The 20,907-nt window shown below is 42.9% G+C and overlaps 1 protein-coding gene across 1 annotated transcript in view; it reads right to left on the bottom strand.

The window, feature by feature from the left end:
* Positions 1–20,907, bottom strand: part of LOC141128354 (protein argonaute-3) — a 259,236-nt gene that overhangs the window by 187,267 nt on the left and 51,062 nt on the right. Inside the window, exons 2-3 of the mRNA XM_073615598.1 lie at positions 12,914–13,085; positions 4,848–4,968 (exon numbers count right to left, since the gene is read on the bottom strand). Of these exons, the coding sequence (XP_073471699.1) occupies positions 4,848–4,968; positions 12,914–13,085 (293 nt within the window). The remainder of the gene's footprint in view (positions 1–4,847; positions 4,969–12,913; positions 13,086–20,907) is intronic.

Here is a 20,907-nt window from a genome sequence, read left to right as displayed (position 1 = left end):
CACAGTGCATGTCAGAGCAAATGAGAATCATGAGGTCAAAAGGAACTGCCTGAAGAGCTCAGAGACAAAAATTGTGGCAAGGCACAGATCTGGCCAAGGTTACAAAAAATTTTTGCTGCACTTAAGGTTCCTAAGAGCACAGTGGCCTCCATAATCCTTAAATGGAAGACGTTTGGGATGACCAGAACCCTTCCTAGAGCTGGCCATCCAGCCAAACTGAGCTATCGGGGGAGAAGAGCCTTGGTGAGAGAGGTAAAGAAGAACTCAAAGATCACTGTGGCTTGAAGGACTCCAAGATGGTGAGAAAGAAGATTCTCTGGTCTGATGAGACCAAGATAGAACTTTTTGGCCTTAATTCTAAGCGGTATGTGTGGAGAAAACCAGGCACTGCTCATCACCTGTCCAATACAGTCCCAACAGTGAAGCATGGTGGTGGGAGCATCATGCTGTGGGGTGTTTTTCAGCTGCAGGGACAGGACGACTGATTGCAATCAAGGGATATCCTGGATGAAAACCTTCTCCAAAGTGCTCAGGACCTCAGACTGGGCCGAAGGTTTACCTTCCAACAAGACAATGACCCTAAGCACACAGGTAAAATAACGAAGGATTATTTCGTATTTCATAGCCCTGACTTAAACCCAATTGAGCATCTCTGGAGAGACCAAAAAATGGCTGTCCACCGTTTACCATCCAAACCTGACAGAACTGGAGAGGATCTACAAGGAGGAATGGAATAAGATCCCCAAATCCAGGTGTGAAAAACTCGTTGCATCTTTCCCAAAAAGACTCATAGCCGTATTAGATCAAAAGGGTGCTTCTACTAAATACTGAGCAAAGGGACTGAATACTTAGGACCATGTGATATTTCAGATTTTCTTTTTTTAATAAATCTGCAAAAATGTCAACAAGTGTGTTTTTCTGTACATTAATGAGGACAAAAAATGAACTTAAATAATTTTAGCAAATGGCTGCAATATAACAAAGAGTGAAAAACTTAAGGGGGTCTGAATACTTTCCGTCCCCACTGTATATACAGATATTATTCATTTTTTTCTGTCAGTACACACATTGTATCATTTGGTTTTAATTATAGAATCCTATCTATAGGCCACAGTGGGTCTGGATTTCCCCATGTTCAGGGGGCCTCCTTAGGCTCCCTTGATATACTTGTAAAACATTTTGTTTCTACTCAAATCTACAATATAAAACACACCTGACACTTGGTGGAGATGGAGGCAGCAGTTTTTTCGGGCAGTGTTTTTTGCTTTTAATCCACGTGAAATGTGTGCCTCTATACGTCTGAAGTGACTAAGTCGCAGATGCGGAATTAAGTATATATGGACAGTATGTATTTATATGAACTAATATTGATTTCTGCATTTACATTATAGAGAAGTGATATTTCCCCCCTCGAAGAAGGAGATAAAACAGACTCTGAAATGCGTCAGTGAAAGATATCTCTTCTATATTGTCAATCATGTTACAGTCGGGTTTTTTCAGTGGTTTATTGCTATGTATATTCCATGTTACAATTTTTAATTATGTGTCATTAATAAATGATTTTCCTACTTTATTTTACAATTGTTCTATGAGTCCAAGTGCCTTAAAAGTCCAATTCCAAGGGTAAGTTTGTTTCTTGTTTCAAGTTTAAGATGTGGCACTATATAAAGTAATCATTGATATCCTCCATAAATCATGATTTAAAGTGGAGTTCCACCCACTTTTACAACTCTTCAGCATTCTTCACTAAACTGTGCACTGTAAACGAATTGGATATTTTTTAAATTTTTTTTCTCAGCACCTACTGTATATCTGCTGTATTCATTTTTTACTTCCTCCTCCATGGCCCATCGCATCATTTCCTGTTTGCAATGCCTTCTGGGAAGGGGCGGCAACTTCCTCTGACACTGCCGTTGCTATGGAAACCTGACCTGAAACCTATTACACTGCTTGTGCTGCACTGAGCATGTGCAAGATCTGCAAGGATGAGATCCAGGAAGAAATACAGTCTGGCTTCAGATGCCCACACTTAAGATGGCCACGGCCTGCTGTAAGTTTATAAAATAACAAAACTACTGCTATAAACTAACAAAACAGACCTTAGTTTACGGACTAACTTTACTAGAATACATTAAGCTTGTGCATTGTAGGGGTATTTTTATTTAAAAAGTATAATTTCGGCCAGAACACCACTTTAAATCACTAGCAAAAAGGCTTGAATTAAATCAACTTGATTTAAATCATAATTTTTAAAGAGCAACTGTCATCTCTGTTCGACAGCGGCTCCTCCTCTGACCCGCTGTTGACTCACCGAAGTCCCATTTACTTTAATGGGATAGCTGGTGATGCAGTAGTGACACAACAAGGTGAGGGACGTGGTGGCAGCAGGTGAGTGGATGCCCGCTAAACGGCGCTGCCATGATGGATCTGAAATGACAGGTGCTCTTTAAGGACTGGGTATGACGTTCACCCAGAATGGGAGCGGCAACGTCCCTCTGTCATTTGACGGTGGGCAGGCGGCAAGCAATTAAGTACCTGTGCTCACACCAGACAAAGAGGTGTCCCCGGGTACAATAGTAGATCTTTGCTGAAAGCAATAAAAGCCACTTCCAGAATGTGGGAATGACAGAATCAGCACCCTTTTGTCCCTCAAGACCTGGGCTTCAACAGCAATGCCATTAAAGCCAGCGAGAGAGAAGCAGGATAGAAAAGGGGCCCCTGGAGGTAGGTCTGGTCTGTTTGGAGGAGGCCAGGGGTCATAATCTAGAAGTCTAGAGTATGTCTGTGTTCCAGGTTCTTCTGGGCTAATTTGATGCAAAGAGTATTGCTGGTTTCGTCTTGTGCTATTTTGCAGAGAAGACGAGGTAGAATTCACACTGGAGAAAAACCAATAAATTAGCCTAAACTGAGTACAGGAAAATATCAGTATCTAATGTCAGTGCTAGAGGATCCTTGCTCCTAACAAACAGGGGTCACCTGTTGAATCTGGAGTTTCCAACTCTGACATATTAAGTTGAAGATGTTGGTGTGAAGGGCCAACTCCCCTTTATCCAGGTAGTGATGACTGAGGTAATCTGCCTTCCAATTGTCAACTCCTGCTACATGAAGTGCAGAGACCACTTGGGCGGTGTTTTTCCATTCATGAGATGATCACATTTGTTTTCTTTAAGTCTGCATTGTCTGACTGCACCCTGATTAAGTATCTCTAAAGAAGGGGTTCTAGGAGTGCAGAGCCATTTTTATTGCTCTGAGCGCCAAGATGTGGATGAAGAGTTTGGCTTCCTTGGCTGACCACATTCCCTGAATTGTAAGAGATTGGAACACTCCTCCCCAGCTTAAGGCTGGAATCGGTTGGTATCATTTTCCATTGATATTGTAGAAATAATCCCCCCCACCCCCGACCATTTTTAAGGTTAAATTGGAAACCTACCAGGCTAGGAAATTCCTTGCTTGGCTGGATAGTAGCATAGAGAGGCTTAGAGAGGTAGCACATTTCTTTCATGCCAACTGAGAAGGTAATTTTTATGTTTATGTGTTGGAGAAAATTTGAACAGAATTGGTGGAATGGAACAGCCTCGAAGGAGACCGATATAAGGCCCAGAACGCTCATGGAGAATGGAAGCTGGGGGATCGACCCAATGCTGCATCTATCCCCCGCAGGCTCTAACACTAAGAAACCGATCACACCCCACGATCGCTAGTTTTTCACAGTTTCCTGAGCAGAGAGATGCTCTCAGTCAGCAGCTCTCTGCTCTGCCCCCCCTACGCTCACTGAAGTGTTGTGCTGTGAAGGGGGCGGGAGCGGCCGGCTCAGCCTCTCAGCAGCTTGCCGAGAGGCTGAGTCGGGTGCCGGTTCAGGCATGTGGACGGATCCCACACGGTCGGAATCTTGCCTGAGCCCGGACCGACTGATGTCAGCTGACAGTGGGCTTCAGCCCGCTGTCTGCTGAAAACGGGTCACAGGAGTGCAGAACGCAATGCACTCCTGTGATCCACAGGAGGAGTACAGCCAAACTAGCTTTGGCTGTACTTCTCATTTAAAGTTATGGTAAGGGGTAGTTAAGAAAATAATAAGAATACTAACAATAAACATAAAAAATACCTTACTTCTCAGTCAGGATTCCAAACACCTCTTACTAAGTCACCCTGCAGTGTAATGGATCAGACTCAGTTTCCTCCATGCAAAGCAGCCTCTGAAGTAATATTGGGGGTGTTAACTTCCAACATGATTGGGGGGGATGGGAGGGAAGATCAACATGATAGGGGACCCACCTCCAATGTGATGGGGGACCACTGATGTGAACTTAATACTGTCATGGCAGCTGTGTGCATAGTCCCATGCACAAGTTTCCTCATGACAGATGTTTATTACATTTTAGACTAAGGTGCCTTGGTATTTTTGGGTACTTTTAAATGGTGCCGTGACTGAAAAAAATGACAAGAAGAACTGCTTTAAAAAACCAACGGGGTAGTTGATCCAGGGAATATCCGATTGCCATCTGGGGGGGGGGATCAGGAAGGAATTTTCCCCCACTGGATCTAATAGAATGATGCTTTTTTAATGTGCCTTCTTCTGGATCAACTGTGGATAGAGGATTGTATATATGGAGGTTTTCCATTTTTGTGTGGGATTATTTTTTTTTTTTTAAATAGGTTGAACTAGACTTGTGTCTTTTCAACCAGACTAACTTTGTAACTACTATGTATTTTGGAGATTTACAATAGAAATAGTCTTAATCAAAATGTTTTTTGAAATAATGTTTAAAAAATATGTTTAACTCATACAACCTCTGGTTTTACAGACCAACAAAAAGCAGAACCACAAAATATAAATTTTTAGCACTTACCCCAGTAGATGCTACAGGCAGTGGATTGGCAGTATACAAGCTTCTTTTTCCATCATAAACCGGTCGACGGTCACCAAATATGGTAACTTTGAAATGCTGGACCATGGAATCAACCACCTCCCTGGAGAAAAGGTACAGTTATTAAAAAAAGTTTCACCTATATTAAATAGAAAGCAAAAAAAAAAAAAAAAAAAAAAACTAACATCTGATTCTACTGAAATAAATCTTTCCAAACAGCTTTTTAAATCCTCTCTTCTTAAAGTCTTCTTAAAGTGCTTTTATTTACAGGCTAAGAGTTTTTTTTTTTTTTTTTTACCTTCATGCGTGAAGGTAAAAAAATCTTCTGTGTGCAGCAGCCCCATACGTACCTGAGCCCCATCTCTATCCAGCGATCTGCACGAGAGCAGCAGCTCTCCTGGGTCTCTTCCTCTTCATTGGCTGTTAAAGCAGCGGGAGTCTTTGGCTCCCGCTACTGTAAATCACAGCCAGTGAGCCAATAAGGAGAGAGCAGGGGGGGGGGGGGGGGGTGATCCCCATTCTGTGTTTGTATAGACACACAGAGCAGTGGCTCAGGAGCAAGCCTACTTGGGTGCCCCATAGTACTGCACAGAGCAGGTAAGTATAACATGTTTGTTATTTAAAAAATAAATCTGTCTTTAATATCACTTTAAGTATTAAGAATATGAAAAAACCATTTTGTAAACCCAGGTGACATGTAATAAAGCAAAATAATCTAACTCTGACACACTAAGCAAAGTGAATATTTAGTGAGAATAGTAAATAAAACTGGTGTTCACGACAATCAACCAATCATGTGCTAGCAAAAATGTTGCAGTTCCTACTGTATAACTCTCACACACAACTGGATATTAAATGTGAATGAAGGATATACAGTGGGGGAAAAAAATAACTATTTGATCCCCCACAGATTTTGTATGTTTGCCCACTTACAAAGAAATTAAGGGTCTATAATTTTTATCATAGGTGTATTTAGAGACAAAATATAAATCAAAGTCCAGGAAAAAAAAAAAAAAAAAAAAAAAACCCATACGATACAAATGCTATACATTCAGTTGCAGTTCAGGGAGTAAAATAAGTATTTGATCCCCAAGCAAAACATGACTTCAGACTTGATGGAGAAACCCTTGTTGGCAAGCACAGAGGTAAGAGGTTTCTTACTGCAGTTGATTACCAGGTTTGCACACATCTCGGGTGGAATTTTGGTCTCTAAATCTTTAAGGTTTCTTGACTGTCGCTTGGCAACTTGAAGTTTCGGCTCCCACATAAATTTACTATAGGATTAAGGCCTGGAGACTGGTTGGACACTCCATGACCTTAATGTGCTTTTTCTTAAGCCACTCCTCTGTTGCCTTGGCGGTATGTTTTGGGTCATTGTCATGCTGGAAGACCCATTCATGACCCATCTTTAGTGTTCTGGGAAGAAGGTTTTCATCTAAGATTTTACAATACATGGCCCCATCTACGTGGCAAAGTCGGCCTGTACCTTTAGCAGAGAAACAGCCCCAAACATAATGTTTCCACCTCAGGGCTTGACTGTAGGGATGGTGTTCTTAGTCAGCAATTTTTTTCCTCCAAACACGGCGAGTCGAGTTAATGCCAAACAGCTCAATTTTGGTCTTATCTGACCACAGCACTTTCTCACAATCCTTTTCTGAATCATTTAGATGTTCATTGGCAAACTTAAGACGGGCCTGTACATGTGCCTTCTTGAGGAGAGGGATCTTACAGGCGCTGCAGGATTTTAATCCATGGCGGCGTATTGGGTCACCAATGGTTTGGTGACTAGATCCCAACTGCCTTGAGATCATTCACAAGCTCCTCCCGTGTAGTTCTGGGCTGATCCCTCACTTTTCTCATGATCATCCTTACCCCATGTGGCGAAATCTTGCATGGAGCTCCACACCAAGGGCGATTGATGGTTATTCTCTATTTCTTCCATTTGCAAATAATCGTTTCAACAGTTGTCTCCTTCACACTAAGCTTCTTGCTGATAGTCTTGTAGCCCATTCCAGCCTTGTGCAGGTCTACAATCTTGTCCCCGATGTCCGTTGACAGCTCTTTGGTCATGTCCATGATGGCAAGTTTTGAATGGAAGAAAGATTCTGTGGACAGGTGTCTTTTATGCACATAACGATTTGTCATTAGGAGCACCTTCTTAAATTGACAGGACTAATCTGTGTACCACATGAGCACATACTGTAGACTGTAGCTAGGCTGTGGGAGCCAGAATTTTTGTTGGTTGGTAGGGGATCAAATACTTATTTTTCTCATTGAACTGCAAATCAATGTATAACATTTGTATCATGTTTTTTTTCTGGATTTTTGGTTGATATTCTGTCTCCATCATTTAACTGCTTCAGACCTGTAAGATTTGGCTGCTGAATGACCAGGCCATTTTTTGCGATTCGGCACTGCATTGCTTTAACTGACAAGTGCGCAGCTGTGCAATGCTGCATCCACGTCAATCTGTAAGGCCAAATTTAGAAGACACTTGCTTCTTGTGCACCCTTGCCTTGAGATGTATGCCACTGCTGTGGCGTTGTCTAACACCTGGATGTGTTGGTCCCCGATAATCTCTTTGAAGGCCCACAACCCCAGAGCAATGGCCCTTAGAGTTCCCTCCAGTTGGAGGACCTTCTGGATTCCTCCACTGTCCAGGACCCTTGGGCCATCCTGTACTCCAGATGTGCCCCCCACCCCCCAGGAGCTTGCATCTGTTAAAGCTTTTGCTTCAGGAAAGGTCCAGAACAGACCCTTGTGCAAATACGCTTGCCTCCTCCACCACCATAGCTTCCTCTTGACTGGAGAGGGAATCCTGATTTGTTTCTCCAGAGACTCTCCGTATGCCCAATTCTGTAGAACTGCCTGCTAAAGGTCTCTCGAATGGAGGCAGGCCCATTGAACAGCAGGGATTAGGGCTGTGAGAAATAAAGCCCTGAACTGAAAGTGAGACCCTATCCACCCTGCTCTGATCGGCAAACGCAGATATCTCTGCGACGCTGGAGCTATGGGTACATGAAAATACAAGTCTGAGATTTATCAAGGCTAGAAAACACCCCGGTGGTGAAGTTTTCTCATTGAATATATTGTGTCCATATGGAATTTTTTGTATCGGATGGATATGTTCAAGATCTTTAAATTCAGTATCAACTTGAACTTTTCTACTAGAAAAACATGTGAATAGCACCCTAGTCCTTCCTCTTCCAAGGGCACTGGTATGATTACCTTCTGTTGGAGGGACTCCTGCAAGAATGCTGTCATCGCCACAGATTTTTTCCTGCTCTTTGGGGGCCTGCATCACATGGAATCGAGATGGTGGGTTCTCTCCAAGAACTCCAGCACGTAGCCCTTCAAGATAATTTTGAGGCTAAAACGGGGTTGGATGTCACCCCCTCCCACTGTGGGAAAAAGGACTGCAGCCTTCCTCCCACAGTCGGGAGACCGTCACTGGGTGTTTGTGGGTTGACTGGGGGGGATGAACACCCCAGTCCTCCCCGACCCCTTTTGGGACCGCCACGGTTTCTTTTGTCCTTGTTTCCTTTGCTTACCAGGTCTGGTGAAAAGAATGAAAATTATTCTTAGGTTGTGGTGCGACCTTCTTTTTGGCTGGAAAGGCTTTTTCCTTATCTGCTGTTCTGTTCAGAACAGCGTCAAGGTCAGGGCCAAATACCAGATCCCCTTAAAAAGGGTAGGCCAAACAGGTTTGATTTGGATGCCGAATCTCCCGTCCAGGATTTTATCCATAAAGCTATAGCTGAATTAATCAAAGCTGAAGATCTTGCGGACATCCTCACTGACTCAGCCGAGGCATCTGCCATATAACCTACTGCCTTTTGTAGGACTGGCAGAGTATCCAGCAAATCCTTGCAAGAGGTCCCTACCTCAATATGGCTTTTTAGTTGTTCCAACCAGTGTTCTTAATTCCTAGCTACCACTGTTGATGCCATTGCTGGTTTGAGATTGGCTAGCGTAAAATCCCAAGCCTTCTTTAACAAAGACAACAACTCTTGTCCATACTGTCCATCAAGACACCTATGTCCTCAAAAGCTAAGTCTGTCTTACGCGATACTTGCTAGAAAGCTGCATCAAATTTACATCTCTTATTCCAAACTTGCGTGCTATCTTCATCAAAAGGAAATCTCCTTTTAAGAGACCTGGAGAAAAAGGGGGCCCTCTCTGGGTCCTTCCACTCCTTCTTTATAGCCTCTGTTAACACCTTGTGCACCGGGAACACCCGATGCTTGACATTAGCCATACCCGGATACATTTTGTCATGCAGTGACAATTGGGTCTTATCCTCCTTGATATTTAGGGTCGTGTGTATGGTCTTTAAAAGGTTGTCTACCTCTTCCAAAGATAACCTTTAAAACGGGAGGAAGATACCTCTTTTTCCTTGCCTTTCCCCTTATCTGACCCTGAAGACCCACTTTTCTCCCCCTCCTCTGATTCGCTAACCACTGTACAAGCTACAAAAGGACAAATGAGGGCAAGGTGGAGAATCCTCATTTGAGTGTGCCACTGGATGTTTGTCCAAATAGGAGCAGAAGGCCTGAAAGGAGTCTTCCAACTCCTTCCGGAATGAAGTGAGCATCTCACTAGGTTGGGCAGAGGGTGATTTAGTGGAAGTCTCTTCTCTGACCAAATCCGCTATGCAAGACCTGCACAAAAGGCTTGGTCCAAGACTCCCTAAGGGAAGCTTTACATGAAGCACAATTTTCTTGGGGTAGAGGAAACATGCTTAGTCTTTTCTTTAACTTTTGTCTGAAAATACACCAAGCAGACAAAACATACCATCAATACATTTACAGATTGGATCTCCTCCCCAGCAGATCACAAAAAAACAGTCAGTGAACAAAAAACCATATCCCACAAAATCACTGCTGTACAAATAAACCCACATTACTCAGAGAAGTCACCTGAGGAGTGTGAGACAGGCTCCCTTCCCCTCCCCTACATGGGGGAAGGGAGGGACAAAACATACATGGCCCAGGTTAACTAACAGAGGCCACTGCCTCTCCTACCTGGGTCTGGCTGGTGCTTGTGGCTTCTGTCCCCGCCACTGCCGCCAGTTCCTCTGGCTCCATCTCTCCCAGGGTTCCTGAAGACGTCCGGCAGTCTTTTTATTTTAAATTTTCGCGGTCCTTTCGCCGCGAGGACCGGAAATGCACCCGCCAAGGCCGGCTCCCCCTCCTGCACCCTAACGGCCGGAACCGGAAGCTGGCGCGTGCCACCGGAAGTCCCGCCATGTCCGGCAGTGACATCACCCGCCACTCGGGACCCGGAAACGGATGCAGACTGGAAGCCAGAGACACCGCACTGCCTAATGCAGCCCCGCATAATGCCCGCGGCCCCCCAGTCTATAGGCGCGGGACCTTCCGCCGGCCTCTGCCCTCGCCAGACTCGATGAAGGGAAAGGTACCAGAACATCCCCCATCTGTCAGAGGGGGTGTTGGGCTGGCGAGAAGCAAAAGAAAGAAAAGAAAAAAAAAAAACAAACAACTGGTATGCCTCTCAACCTTCTCCACCTGGAGAGAGTGCACACCCCTTTGTCCCCTGCAGCGCTTCCACTATGGCTGGAGGATACATTACAACTGAGGCCATGGTGGAAGTGTCCAGGCTTTAAAGTAATGACTGCAGTGTTTCCTGGGAAGTGGGTGGAGCTGCGCTCTCTCTCCAGGTGCTGTCCTGAAAGGCAAGGTAAGAAAAAAGGGGCCTGAACAACCTCAATTACGTGGAATGCCTACAAGCACTAAATTTATTCTCGTTGGAGAAGACGCTTGAGAGGGGATATGATAGCGATTTACAAATATCTCAATGGTGATCCCAGCATAGGAGAAAAATGATTCAGTCTCAGGAAGTGTAAGAGGACACAGGGCCACACTATGAGATTGGAGGAGAAGCGGTTTAATCTTAAACTGCACAGGGAGTTTTTCACTGTCAGGGCAATAAGGCGGTGGAACTCTCTTCCACAACTGGTGGTGGCAGTGGGGAGTATAGATATTTTTAAAAGACTCTTGGATGTACATCTTAAAGAACACAACATACAGGGATATGGGAAATAATTATAAAACACTGACACACGTACACCTACACAGGTTGAATTGGGTGGACTATTAGCTTTATTCAATCTTACCTACTATGTAGGTTAAAAATAGCAACTGGATAACTGAAAGGGGAAAAATAACAACATTCCATATATGAAAAAAGGGGTTACATTACAAAAAAAATAAATGTTCATTTAAGCAACACACTTTGTCAGAAAAAAAGTCATTAGCCATACAGAAGGTTGCATTTTTCTTTAATAGGCTTAGAACACCCAAAGCAAAAACAACTTTTTCCTCTTTTCTTTTCTGATATCACACAGGTGGGATGAAAAGTCGTGTGCTTGTGTTTGGGTGTGTGGCAGAGGTAGGTAGGCAAAGGTAGCGGAGGGGGATGTACATAAGCATCACAGTTTAGCAAAAATTATCCCTGCAATTGCATTTGGTGGCCAGGGAATGCATTAAGGTAAGAAAACATTTTCACTTTAGAACCACTTTAGCTATGCCTGCAGTTTGATATCGTAACCAATATTTTAAAGGTTTAAAATCATTGTCCTCAGAACAGGATGATTATGCAACTTAGGGTTTATTACTTAACCTGAAGTTGTTGACGTTTAACTCTAATATACAAACCTTGTTAGTCCTCCGTTAACGAATGCACAGTACATTCATGGATTGATGGACAGCAAAATCAAAAATCTACTCAAAAATGTAAATGCTTCCATTAGCCGGATTGTTCATGGAATCAGAACTATATTTAGAAACATAGAAAACTGATGCCAGAAAAAAAGACTAATGCCCTGATACACACGATAAGATTATCAGACAAATGATCGTCCTTTTTTTTGTAGGATAATCGCAGATCAAATCTGATGAGTTTACTAACGTCACGAAAATTTCATACGACAGAAAAAAAATTTCTGAAGTGATGTCATGTGTTGTAATGCATTTGTACTGCATTTTTGAACGACAGCTGTACTGATTAAACGAAAATCATGCGATCTGGCATCGTATTCCGATAGAATAATATCGGATGAACTGCCATGATTGTCTCTCGAAAGCTCTGTACTAACGATCCGATTATTGTACGATCGCTTCAAAAGCAATATTTTTCATCCGATTTTCTGATCGTGTGTACGGGGCTTAAGGCCAAATAATAAAATTTTCATCTCATCAGACCAGAACACCTTTTTCCATGTGGCCTCAGAATGTTCAAGGTGCGTTTAAGGTGGCCAGATGAGACTGAAATGGAATTATTCAGCCTCAACACCAAACGATATGTCTGGCGGAAATCCGGAACTGTATCAAATGCCTTGCTGAAATCAAGATATGTTATGTCCACAGCACCACACTGGTCCAAAACATTGGTAATATAGTCACAAATTTCAATTAGATTAGTCTGACATAATCTGCCCTCAGTAAAGCCATGCTGAGTCCAGCAAGTTGTGTATTTTTAAGTGATCAATGATCCTTTTTAGGAGTGATTCCATTAACTTGACTACAACGACGTTTAAGATCACAAGCACGCGCACGCGGGGCGTGGGGAGAATTCTGGCGGCACCCCAGGCATCAGCATGAAATTTCTGGTCACTATGGCGACCTGGCACTTGGGGTTTGTTGAGCCCTGGTATAGTGTATACCCTGGTACAGTTATTTCCCAAACGTTGGAATCCTTGAACCATGTCTCTGTAATTGCAACAAAGTCCAAGTTGTCCCTAGACATAAGACCTGTCAGCTCACAAAGCTTGTTGCCTAAAGTACAAACCCTGCTGCTAGCAACTGTTGTACTTTTAGCACCAGAAAATTTTACTGAATTAAGCACTTCAGCCCAGTCCGTAGCAACACAAACCCTCACATTTGTTTTAACCTGCTGGGGACAGAAATGCACCTCATCAATTACATTGCTCATCTTAAACTAAATCCCTATGTAACACATGGGGCCAAATGTATTTTTTTCCTTTTTTTGTAGAAAAGGAGCATTAAAGTAAACCTGTCAGGTCTTACCTGTTAACTCTGCGAGGACATTTGTCTGGTTTAATGTCCACCTCATAGAGGTAAACGTCAATCTTTGGGATTTCCACTTGAAAGCAATTGGCCAGCAGCTTGATGGGCTTTCCCATGGTGCCATAGCCAGGCCGTCTGGGCACCATAAAAAAGGGCTGTGCCCCCACGGGTCCTGCAACAAGCAAGCAAAAGGGTTAACCACAAGTTTAAACATACATGCAAGAAAAATCAGCTGATTTTTTTTTTTTTTTAAAGTTATTCCCTAACATTTTTAAAACAGAAATGTAGATTGATAATGTTGAGAAGAGGTGCAAGCCGTTTTGCACATTAAAAGTATATAACTAAGGGCACTTTAAGTTTTGGATAGTGAGGAGAGGAATTACAACCTTTGCCCATTTTTATTGCTGTCTGTGTCCCCATTGAGGAGATTCACCCTATATGTCTTGTTTAAGGTTATCATTGAAAGTGAAAAGTTAAAAAAACCCAAATTTTGGGCTTTCCCTGGAAAAATAAATAAATCGCTCTCTATCTTAATGTGAGAATAAAGAGCTTTTTTGAGGTTTTATATGTATTGATTTCTGTTATGGGACATCCAAGCCAGGTTTTTGGGCTCACATATCTCAGGGAGAAGCAGGTTTTGAGCTGATTAGTAACATTTGTTAGTAGGGTACTATAAATGTGCTCTAAAACTGTTGTGATAAGGTTATGAATAAGAGCTAATGCACAAAATGCGTCAACCTTGCTCTTTCCCCCCCACACTGTGCCCCCAATGGTGTACTGCCTTTGGATTTTTATATGTTAATAAAGAGGATCAAGTTTGGAGTGAGAGCGTCTGGGATTTCTCCTTTCCCCAGAAAAGTAAGAGAGGGGAAATTGTCCAATGGGGACACTAGTTCTGGTGACCTGGAGGTCCCCATGGAATTCCCTTAATTTTCAGGGATTTCCTCTCACTTCCTGGTTTGGCTATGGGACAGGGAGTGAAGAGAAATCTCCACACAGGGACACAGTGAGAAAAAAAAAAAAAAAAAAAAAAAACTGACTGGGGTTATAACCCTCCCTTACTCTATCAAAATGAAAGAAAAAAAAAAAAAAAGCTTTGCTTATAGTTCTACTTTAACGCAACAATCATGTTAGGTGGTCTGTAATCATTAGCTTTGTTCAGTTTATCAAGTCAACACACCATAGGTTTGTGATCTTAAACAAATATAAGTATTAAAATCCAAATATTTAGGAACATTCTCATTATATAGTGAGTAAGCAGGAAGGTGGGCCTTAACATGCAAGCTATAGGAGGAGTTGAGATCCTTATTGACAGAGTGCATGATATCAAAAAGGACAGAGAAGGGATTTTCCCAATTTAACATGTGTGTCCTATTAACATTTCTGTAGGTGAAAAATATACTAAAGAAAAAAAAAAAAAAAAAAAGAAAAAAAAAAAAAGTTACACACAAGTATAAAACATATATAGTACATATGCGCCCAAACACTCAGCGACTACTTTAACCACTTCCGGACCGGCTCACGCCGATATACGTCAGCACTTTGAAGAGGGATATTGTTGTTATGGCAGCAGCTAGCTCAGTATCCTCTTCTTCAGTGAGCGGTCCGGTTGCCGATAAAAGTGGTCTCTGCGGCGGATTCACAGCGAGATCACTTTTAATTAGCGGCGGGAGAGGAGCCCTCCCACCGCTCTCTGGTGCCCTCCACCGCTTACTGGAGCTGCTGGCAGAGGCGATCGGAACCTTCTCATGTTAGATATGGAGACGAGTGAGGGGAAGATGACCCCCCATTTCCCATTTTTTTTTAATTGCATTTTAGTGTAAATATGAGATCTGAGGTCTTTTTGACCCCCGATCTCATATTTAAGAGGTCCTGTCATGCTTTTTATTCCTATTTCAAGTCATGTTTACATTCCTTGTAATAGGAATAAAAGTGACACCATTTTTTTTTTAAAAAGCACAGTGTAAAAATAAAAGATAAAAAGTAAAATAAATAAGAAAAAACAAAAAAATTTAATGCGCTCCAACCCACCAAGCTTGCGTGCAGAAGCGAACGCATATGTGAGTAGCGCCCGTATATGAACACAGTGTTCAAACCACACATGTGAGGTATTGCCGCGATAGAGTGAGAGCAATAATTCTAGCCCTGTACCACCTCTAAAAAAAAAATTCTACAGGTTGCATGTTTTGAGTTAAAAGTCGCCTATGGAGATTTTTAAGGGTAAAAGTTTGTCGCCATTCCTAGAGCCGTTGCAATTTTGAAGCGCGACATGTTGATCAATTTACTCAGGGTAACATCTTTCACAATATTAAAAAGTTTGGGCCAACTTTACTGTCGTCTTATTTTTTTAATGCAAAAAACTGTATTTTCTCAAAAAAAGTGCGCTTGTAAGACCGCTGCGCAAATACGGTGTGAAAGAAAGTATTGCAACGACCGCCATTTCATTCTCTAGGGTGTTAGGAAAAAAAAATAAATAATGTTTGGGGGTTCTAAGTAATTTTCTACCAAAAAAAAAAAAAAAAATGTTTTTAAACTTGTAAACACCAAATCTCAGAAAGAGGCTCGTTCCTTAAGTGGTTAACTCCTACACAGGAATGTCCCTTTGCAAAAAAATTCTTTCAAGGGGGCCCCAGATTTTCATGTACATATTTAAAGATCTAGCTTGAGTAAGGACACAGACACATTACTGAAAAATGAGCTCATCTAGGAAAGGGGGGGGGGGGGGTCTTGTTGCATTTTAGGCAGACTGGAATTTCCTCTGAATAGACCTGAGCCTACAACCTACAGTACCAATTCAAGAGGGCTTTTTCCACCCACATCTTTGAAGAACTCAGTAAAACACAAAATCATCTTAGAATTGAGACCAGCAGGAATGTTTCAGACTTTCAATTACTGGCTGAAAACACCCACACTTCCACAAAACTGCATAAATGTGCTGCACTCTAGAATTTGAACACAACATAAAATGCTAGCAAATGTTTTCATATGCAAGTTGCACTTCTAGGAAGTGGCCATTGTTGATGAATCCAGAACACTTTAATTCAGTCAATGTGCAAATTGCGAAAAAACGTCCAACTCCAGTCAAAACTCGGAGTCGGGTCTTTACAAAGGTCTTTGACCCCATTGGAGAGATTTTCACTAGCTGAAGACAAATCAGTAAAATATTGATTCGTATTCTCAATCATTCTAATTCTGGTTGCAATAAGTGACTGTTTTAGCAAAGAATGACAAGATTAGAATGTAAAAGAGAAATGTGTTATACCTATAGTTGCTAACATTAGTTATTTAAGCGCCCTTAAGGGAAATGTATTAATCTTGCTGCTAAGTAAGGAAATAGCCATTTACTATGAGCTCACAGATTTATTCACATTGCTCCTTGAAAGTTGCACTGCACCACTGTGATAATAAAGCGAAAAACTTTTTTTTTACCTTAATGCATTCCTTGCCTGCGGGAGAGCACAGACACTGTGTGCCTCTAGAGCAAATGGCTTGCTATGGGGACACACGAAGAGGGGGAGAAGCCAGGAGTGCCAGCGAGGGGCCTGAGAAGAGGAGGATCGGAGCCGCTTTGTGAAATACCACTGCACAGAGCAGGTGAGTATAACATGTTTGTTATTTTAAAGCGGTTGCAAACCGCGGGCAATTTAAAAAAAAATAAACAAAAAAAAACACTATAATGCCCTGTACACACGGTCGGATTTTCCGATGGAAAATGTGTGATAGGACCTTGTTGTCGGAAATTCCGAACGTGTGTAGGCTCCATCACACATTTTCCATCGGATTTTCCGACACACAAAGTTTGAGAGCAGGATATAAAATTTTCCGACAACAAAATCCGTTGTCGGAAATTCCGATCGCGTGTACACAAATCCGACGGACAAAGTGCCACGCATGCTCAGAATAAATAAAGAGATGAAAGCTATTGGCCACTGCCCCGTTTATAGTCCCGACGTACGTTTTACATCACCGAGTTTAGAATGAATGGATTTTCCGACAACTTTGTGTGACCGTGTGTATGCAAGACAAGTTTGAGCCAACATCCATCGGAAAAAATCCTAGGATTTTGTTGTCGGAATGTCCGAACAAAGTCCAACCGTGTGTACGGGGCATAAGGCAATTGCATAATGTGCTAGTAAGCATCGCATATTAGCACATTAAAAAATACTCACTTTAGAGCGAAGCCCTCACGCGGCGCGCTGTCACCGCTGAAAGGGCTGACCTCTTAACCTGGTCATCACTCGCACGCATGGGCACGGGAGCCCTTGGTTCCCGCATGAAGCTCTGAAGTACCGCCAAGGTATGCCAAGCCTTCAGAAAGGTGATGTCACAGGCTGCATCCAGAGTAACTATCTCCTAAACTGCTTAGGAGATATTAATTTTACCTACAGGTAAGCCTTATCATAAGCTTACCTGTAGGTAAAAAAATAAATAAATCACAAAGCGGGCTTCACTACTGCTTAAAACATGTTTTCACTTTAGTAACACTTTAACACATGCTAGAGAACACAAGTTGGTGTGCTTTAGACTTCATGCACACTGGATGTTTTGCCAACTCTCCTAGACTCCTTTTCCTCCTGGGAGTTTTTGGCAGAATAAATGCTAAACGCTTGAAAACTCGTGTAATTCATTTGGGTGCATTTAGGTGCACCATTGGCTAGAATACTAATTTATTCTGGTCATTGAAGGAGAAATACAGCCAGAGCTTGTTTGTCGTTTGGCTTGACTTCTCCTATGGGTCACAGGAGTGCAATTCGTTTTGCACTCCTGTGACCCGTTTTCAGAAGAGAGTGGTCTGAAGTCCGCTCACTGCTGACATCACACAGATCAATCCAGGCACCGTATCGTCCCGACTCTGGGAGTCTGGATCCGCCAGGTGCCTGGACAGAAAAGCGTCTCAGCCTCTCAGTGAAACAATGAGATGGACGCTTCCTGCCCCTTCACAGCTCAGCGCTCCAGTGAGCGTGGAGCAGCAGAGCTGCTGATTGACAGTCAGCATCTCTCTGCTCGGGGAGGGGAGTGAACCAAGCCAATCGGCGGTGTTCGGGGGCTCGGTTCTCAGTGAAGAGGCGACGGGCAGATGCAGCATCGGATCGATGCTGCATCCACCTAGGCAAGTATGAATCTGAAATAAACCAGATTCCCATACTTATCTTTTAAAATAAATTAACACTTAGGCAGGTTTATAAGCGGCAAGCATTTTCTGCCAAAAAACTCTGCTGATCCTGGACGCACTGGCTGTTGGGATTTCTTCCTGCCTCTAAAAGCCTATAGACCAACATGCAGGGCATTTAGAGGCAGAGAAAAAAAAAAAAAAAAAAGCCAAATGCACCTAGGAGCAGCAGAAAAAACGCTTAGTGTGCACAAGGTCAAAAGTGAACCTGTGCTTTTTCATTTCAGAGCAAATTATCTGGTTTACTGTACAACATGCACCCTCCAGTAGACAGCCCACCACAAACCTGATCAAGCACCACAGTGTCCTCGCTGAATTCCTTGTAAGTTTCCAGGGCAAGGATCCTCACCCTATGCCCACATACTTAGGGATCTCTCCCCATCCCCATTTGCCAGCGCAAAGTAGTAAAAAAGGGGGGGGGAAGAAAGCATCAAAACAAAGTAAAGCTTTACACCTATGTATTTTTGAGTGTTTTTTGCAGAAACCCACTATGGGACACATTCGCAACTATGCTTTTTATGGCCACTGCATTTTTAGAAAGGGTCAGGGACTTTTTTTAAAACGCAAAATGGTTGTGTTTTTGGTTTAATAGACTTCAAATGAAGAAGCTACAGAAAAGCACGTAGTGCATTATTGCATTATGTGTTTTTTATTCTGCCACCAAAAAAGCATAAAAAAAAAAATGCAAAACTCAAAATGTGTGTGCAAAAACTCAAAAAACACCACAAAAAGCACTGCAGAAACAGATCAAAAGCAAAGTTGTGACCCAGGCCTAATCAAGTACAGGTTCTCTTTAAAGCAGAATTTTAAACAAAATACGATTAAAATAAATAGCCCATTAAAATGTAAAATATATCACGATCCTGTTACTATATTCACCTTTTCCCAGCAATTTCTACAGCTAAATGTCCTCAGTCTGAGGAACAGCATCATTCCACCCACTTTCTCGGAGTCCAGGTCATCCTGGACTTGTCTCAGCCGGTGACTGGACAGTGAAATGAGAAGCAGCAGAGATTAGCTCAACTCGCTCTCCCTCTGCTTTCTTTTCCTATCAGCATGCTTCTCATGAGCACATGAAGTGAATGGTTTCTTCTACTGCTACTTCCTCCCACACTTCATGATGCATGGCAAGAGGTTGACACCAAGTCAAATTCAGGCATTCACCACTTCTTGCATTTAGGAAATACAACTAGATGTTCTAATAATGAATACAGGACTGCATATGTGTCTTTTATATCTTCCTAGAGTTTAGCTTCAAGTAAAAACAGTGCAAGTATAATGGTATATCTGTAGCAGATGTTTGAAAACTGTTGCAGTTTAACTGACCAGGAGTGCAGGCAGTGGCTGCTGGTGCTTCAGCTGGGGAGGGGGGGGGGGGGGGGGGGGCGGAAAAAACCACCCGTCCCCCCCGGTGGGTGGTACTCACGTGGTTGGGCGGCAATGCAGAGCAGAGAGATCGCTCCGGGGGGGCGATGCAGAGCATAGAGACGACGGCGGCCATCTTCTGGATCTCCCCGTACTTCTTCCCCACCCCCGCTACTGGCCAATTCGCTTGTCCTCTTGGCCAATTGCGCTCCTCCCACTTCACGATTGGCCTGGAGGAGAAGCAGGAAGACTATGGCAATTATCAATTAGTTATTAGCACACAACTGGGTGGGCCCCAGCCCACCTTTTTTTGAAGCCAATTGGAGCCTCAGGCTCTAATCATGTGATAAAAAAAAAAACCTTTTGGAATCAATGCGTCCGTCACCCTGCATGCAGATTAGGGTCCGGGCACATGGATTAGGGGGGCGGAGCCCCTGCACCCAGTATGGAGCGGCCGCCACTGAGTGCAGGTACAGCAGTAGTAGAGCTCTTGCACAAGGGAAGCTGAGCATTTTTAACATAATTTACGGGTGTATTTCCTCCGACCGTGCGCTGCTGTACTTGTGTACAAGTACTGCAAATACTCTCCTACATAACAGATAGCCTAATTTGTTTGAAAATCTTTCATTAATGTTTTAAGATCAATCTGAAATGCAAGCAATTAACCTGTAATTGCTAAGCACAAGTATTACATTGTGTACTAAAGTATTCAGTATGTCTAGTTGTGTTACAATCTCTGTGTAGAAAAAAAAGGCATAGTTAGATTTACCGGTGACAGTATTTCTAAGAGCCTTTCAGGACAACCTTAGTGAGAGAGCGTAGCTCCGCCTTCTTCACAGGAAACACATGCACCCTTTAATTCCCTCCTCTTCCACCATGGCCTTAGTTATTGTGGTCTCCGACAAAATGGAAAACAAAGCACAGAGAACCACCAAACAACCATGATAGATACTTAAAATCATTTCTAGATAAACAAAGGGAGGGAAGTAACGGTTGTCCTGAAAGGCTCTTAGAAATACCGGCACTGGTAAGCCTTTCTCAAATCGCCTTTCATGACAACCTTGGAGAGGATAACCAAGAAACTTACTCTAGGGTGGGACTACTGCCTGCAGTACCTTCCTGCCGAAGGCTTGATCTGCGGCGGACAGTAAATCCCACAGATAGTGTCTGAGAAATGTCGAATAGTTGGACCAAGTAGCAGCCTTGCAAATTTGTTCAGGAGTAGCACCGGCCCTTTCAGCCCAGGAAACTGCCGTAGATCTTGTGGAATGAGCAGCAATACCTGAAGGGGGTATTTCTCCTTTGGCTTTGTAGGCATCTGATTGCCAATCTAAGCCATCTGCCCAGCGTGCTTTTGGAAGCTTTCTCTCCCTTGCGTGAGCCTGAGAAAATCACAAAGAGAGCATTCGATTTTCTGAATTCTTTGGTTACTGTAAGAAAGCGTAACAAACATCTCATG

Source organism: Aquarana catesbeiana, linkage group LG02, assembly GCF_042186555.1.
Source record: "Aquarana catesbeiana isolate 2022-GZ linkage group LG02, ASM4218655v1, whole genome shotgun sequence".
Lineage (NCBI taxonomy): Eukaryota > Metazoa > Chordata > Amphibia > Anura > Ranidae > Aquarana > Aquarana catesbeiana.
Note: the sequence above shows the minus strand (reverse complement) of the source record. Positions and strands in the feature narration are given on the sequence as shown.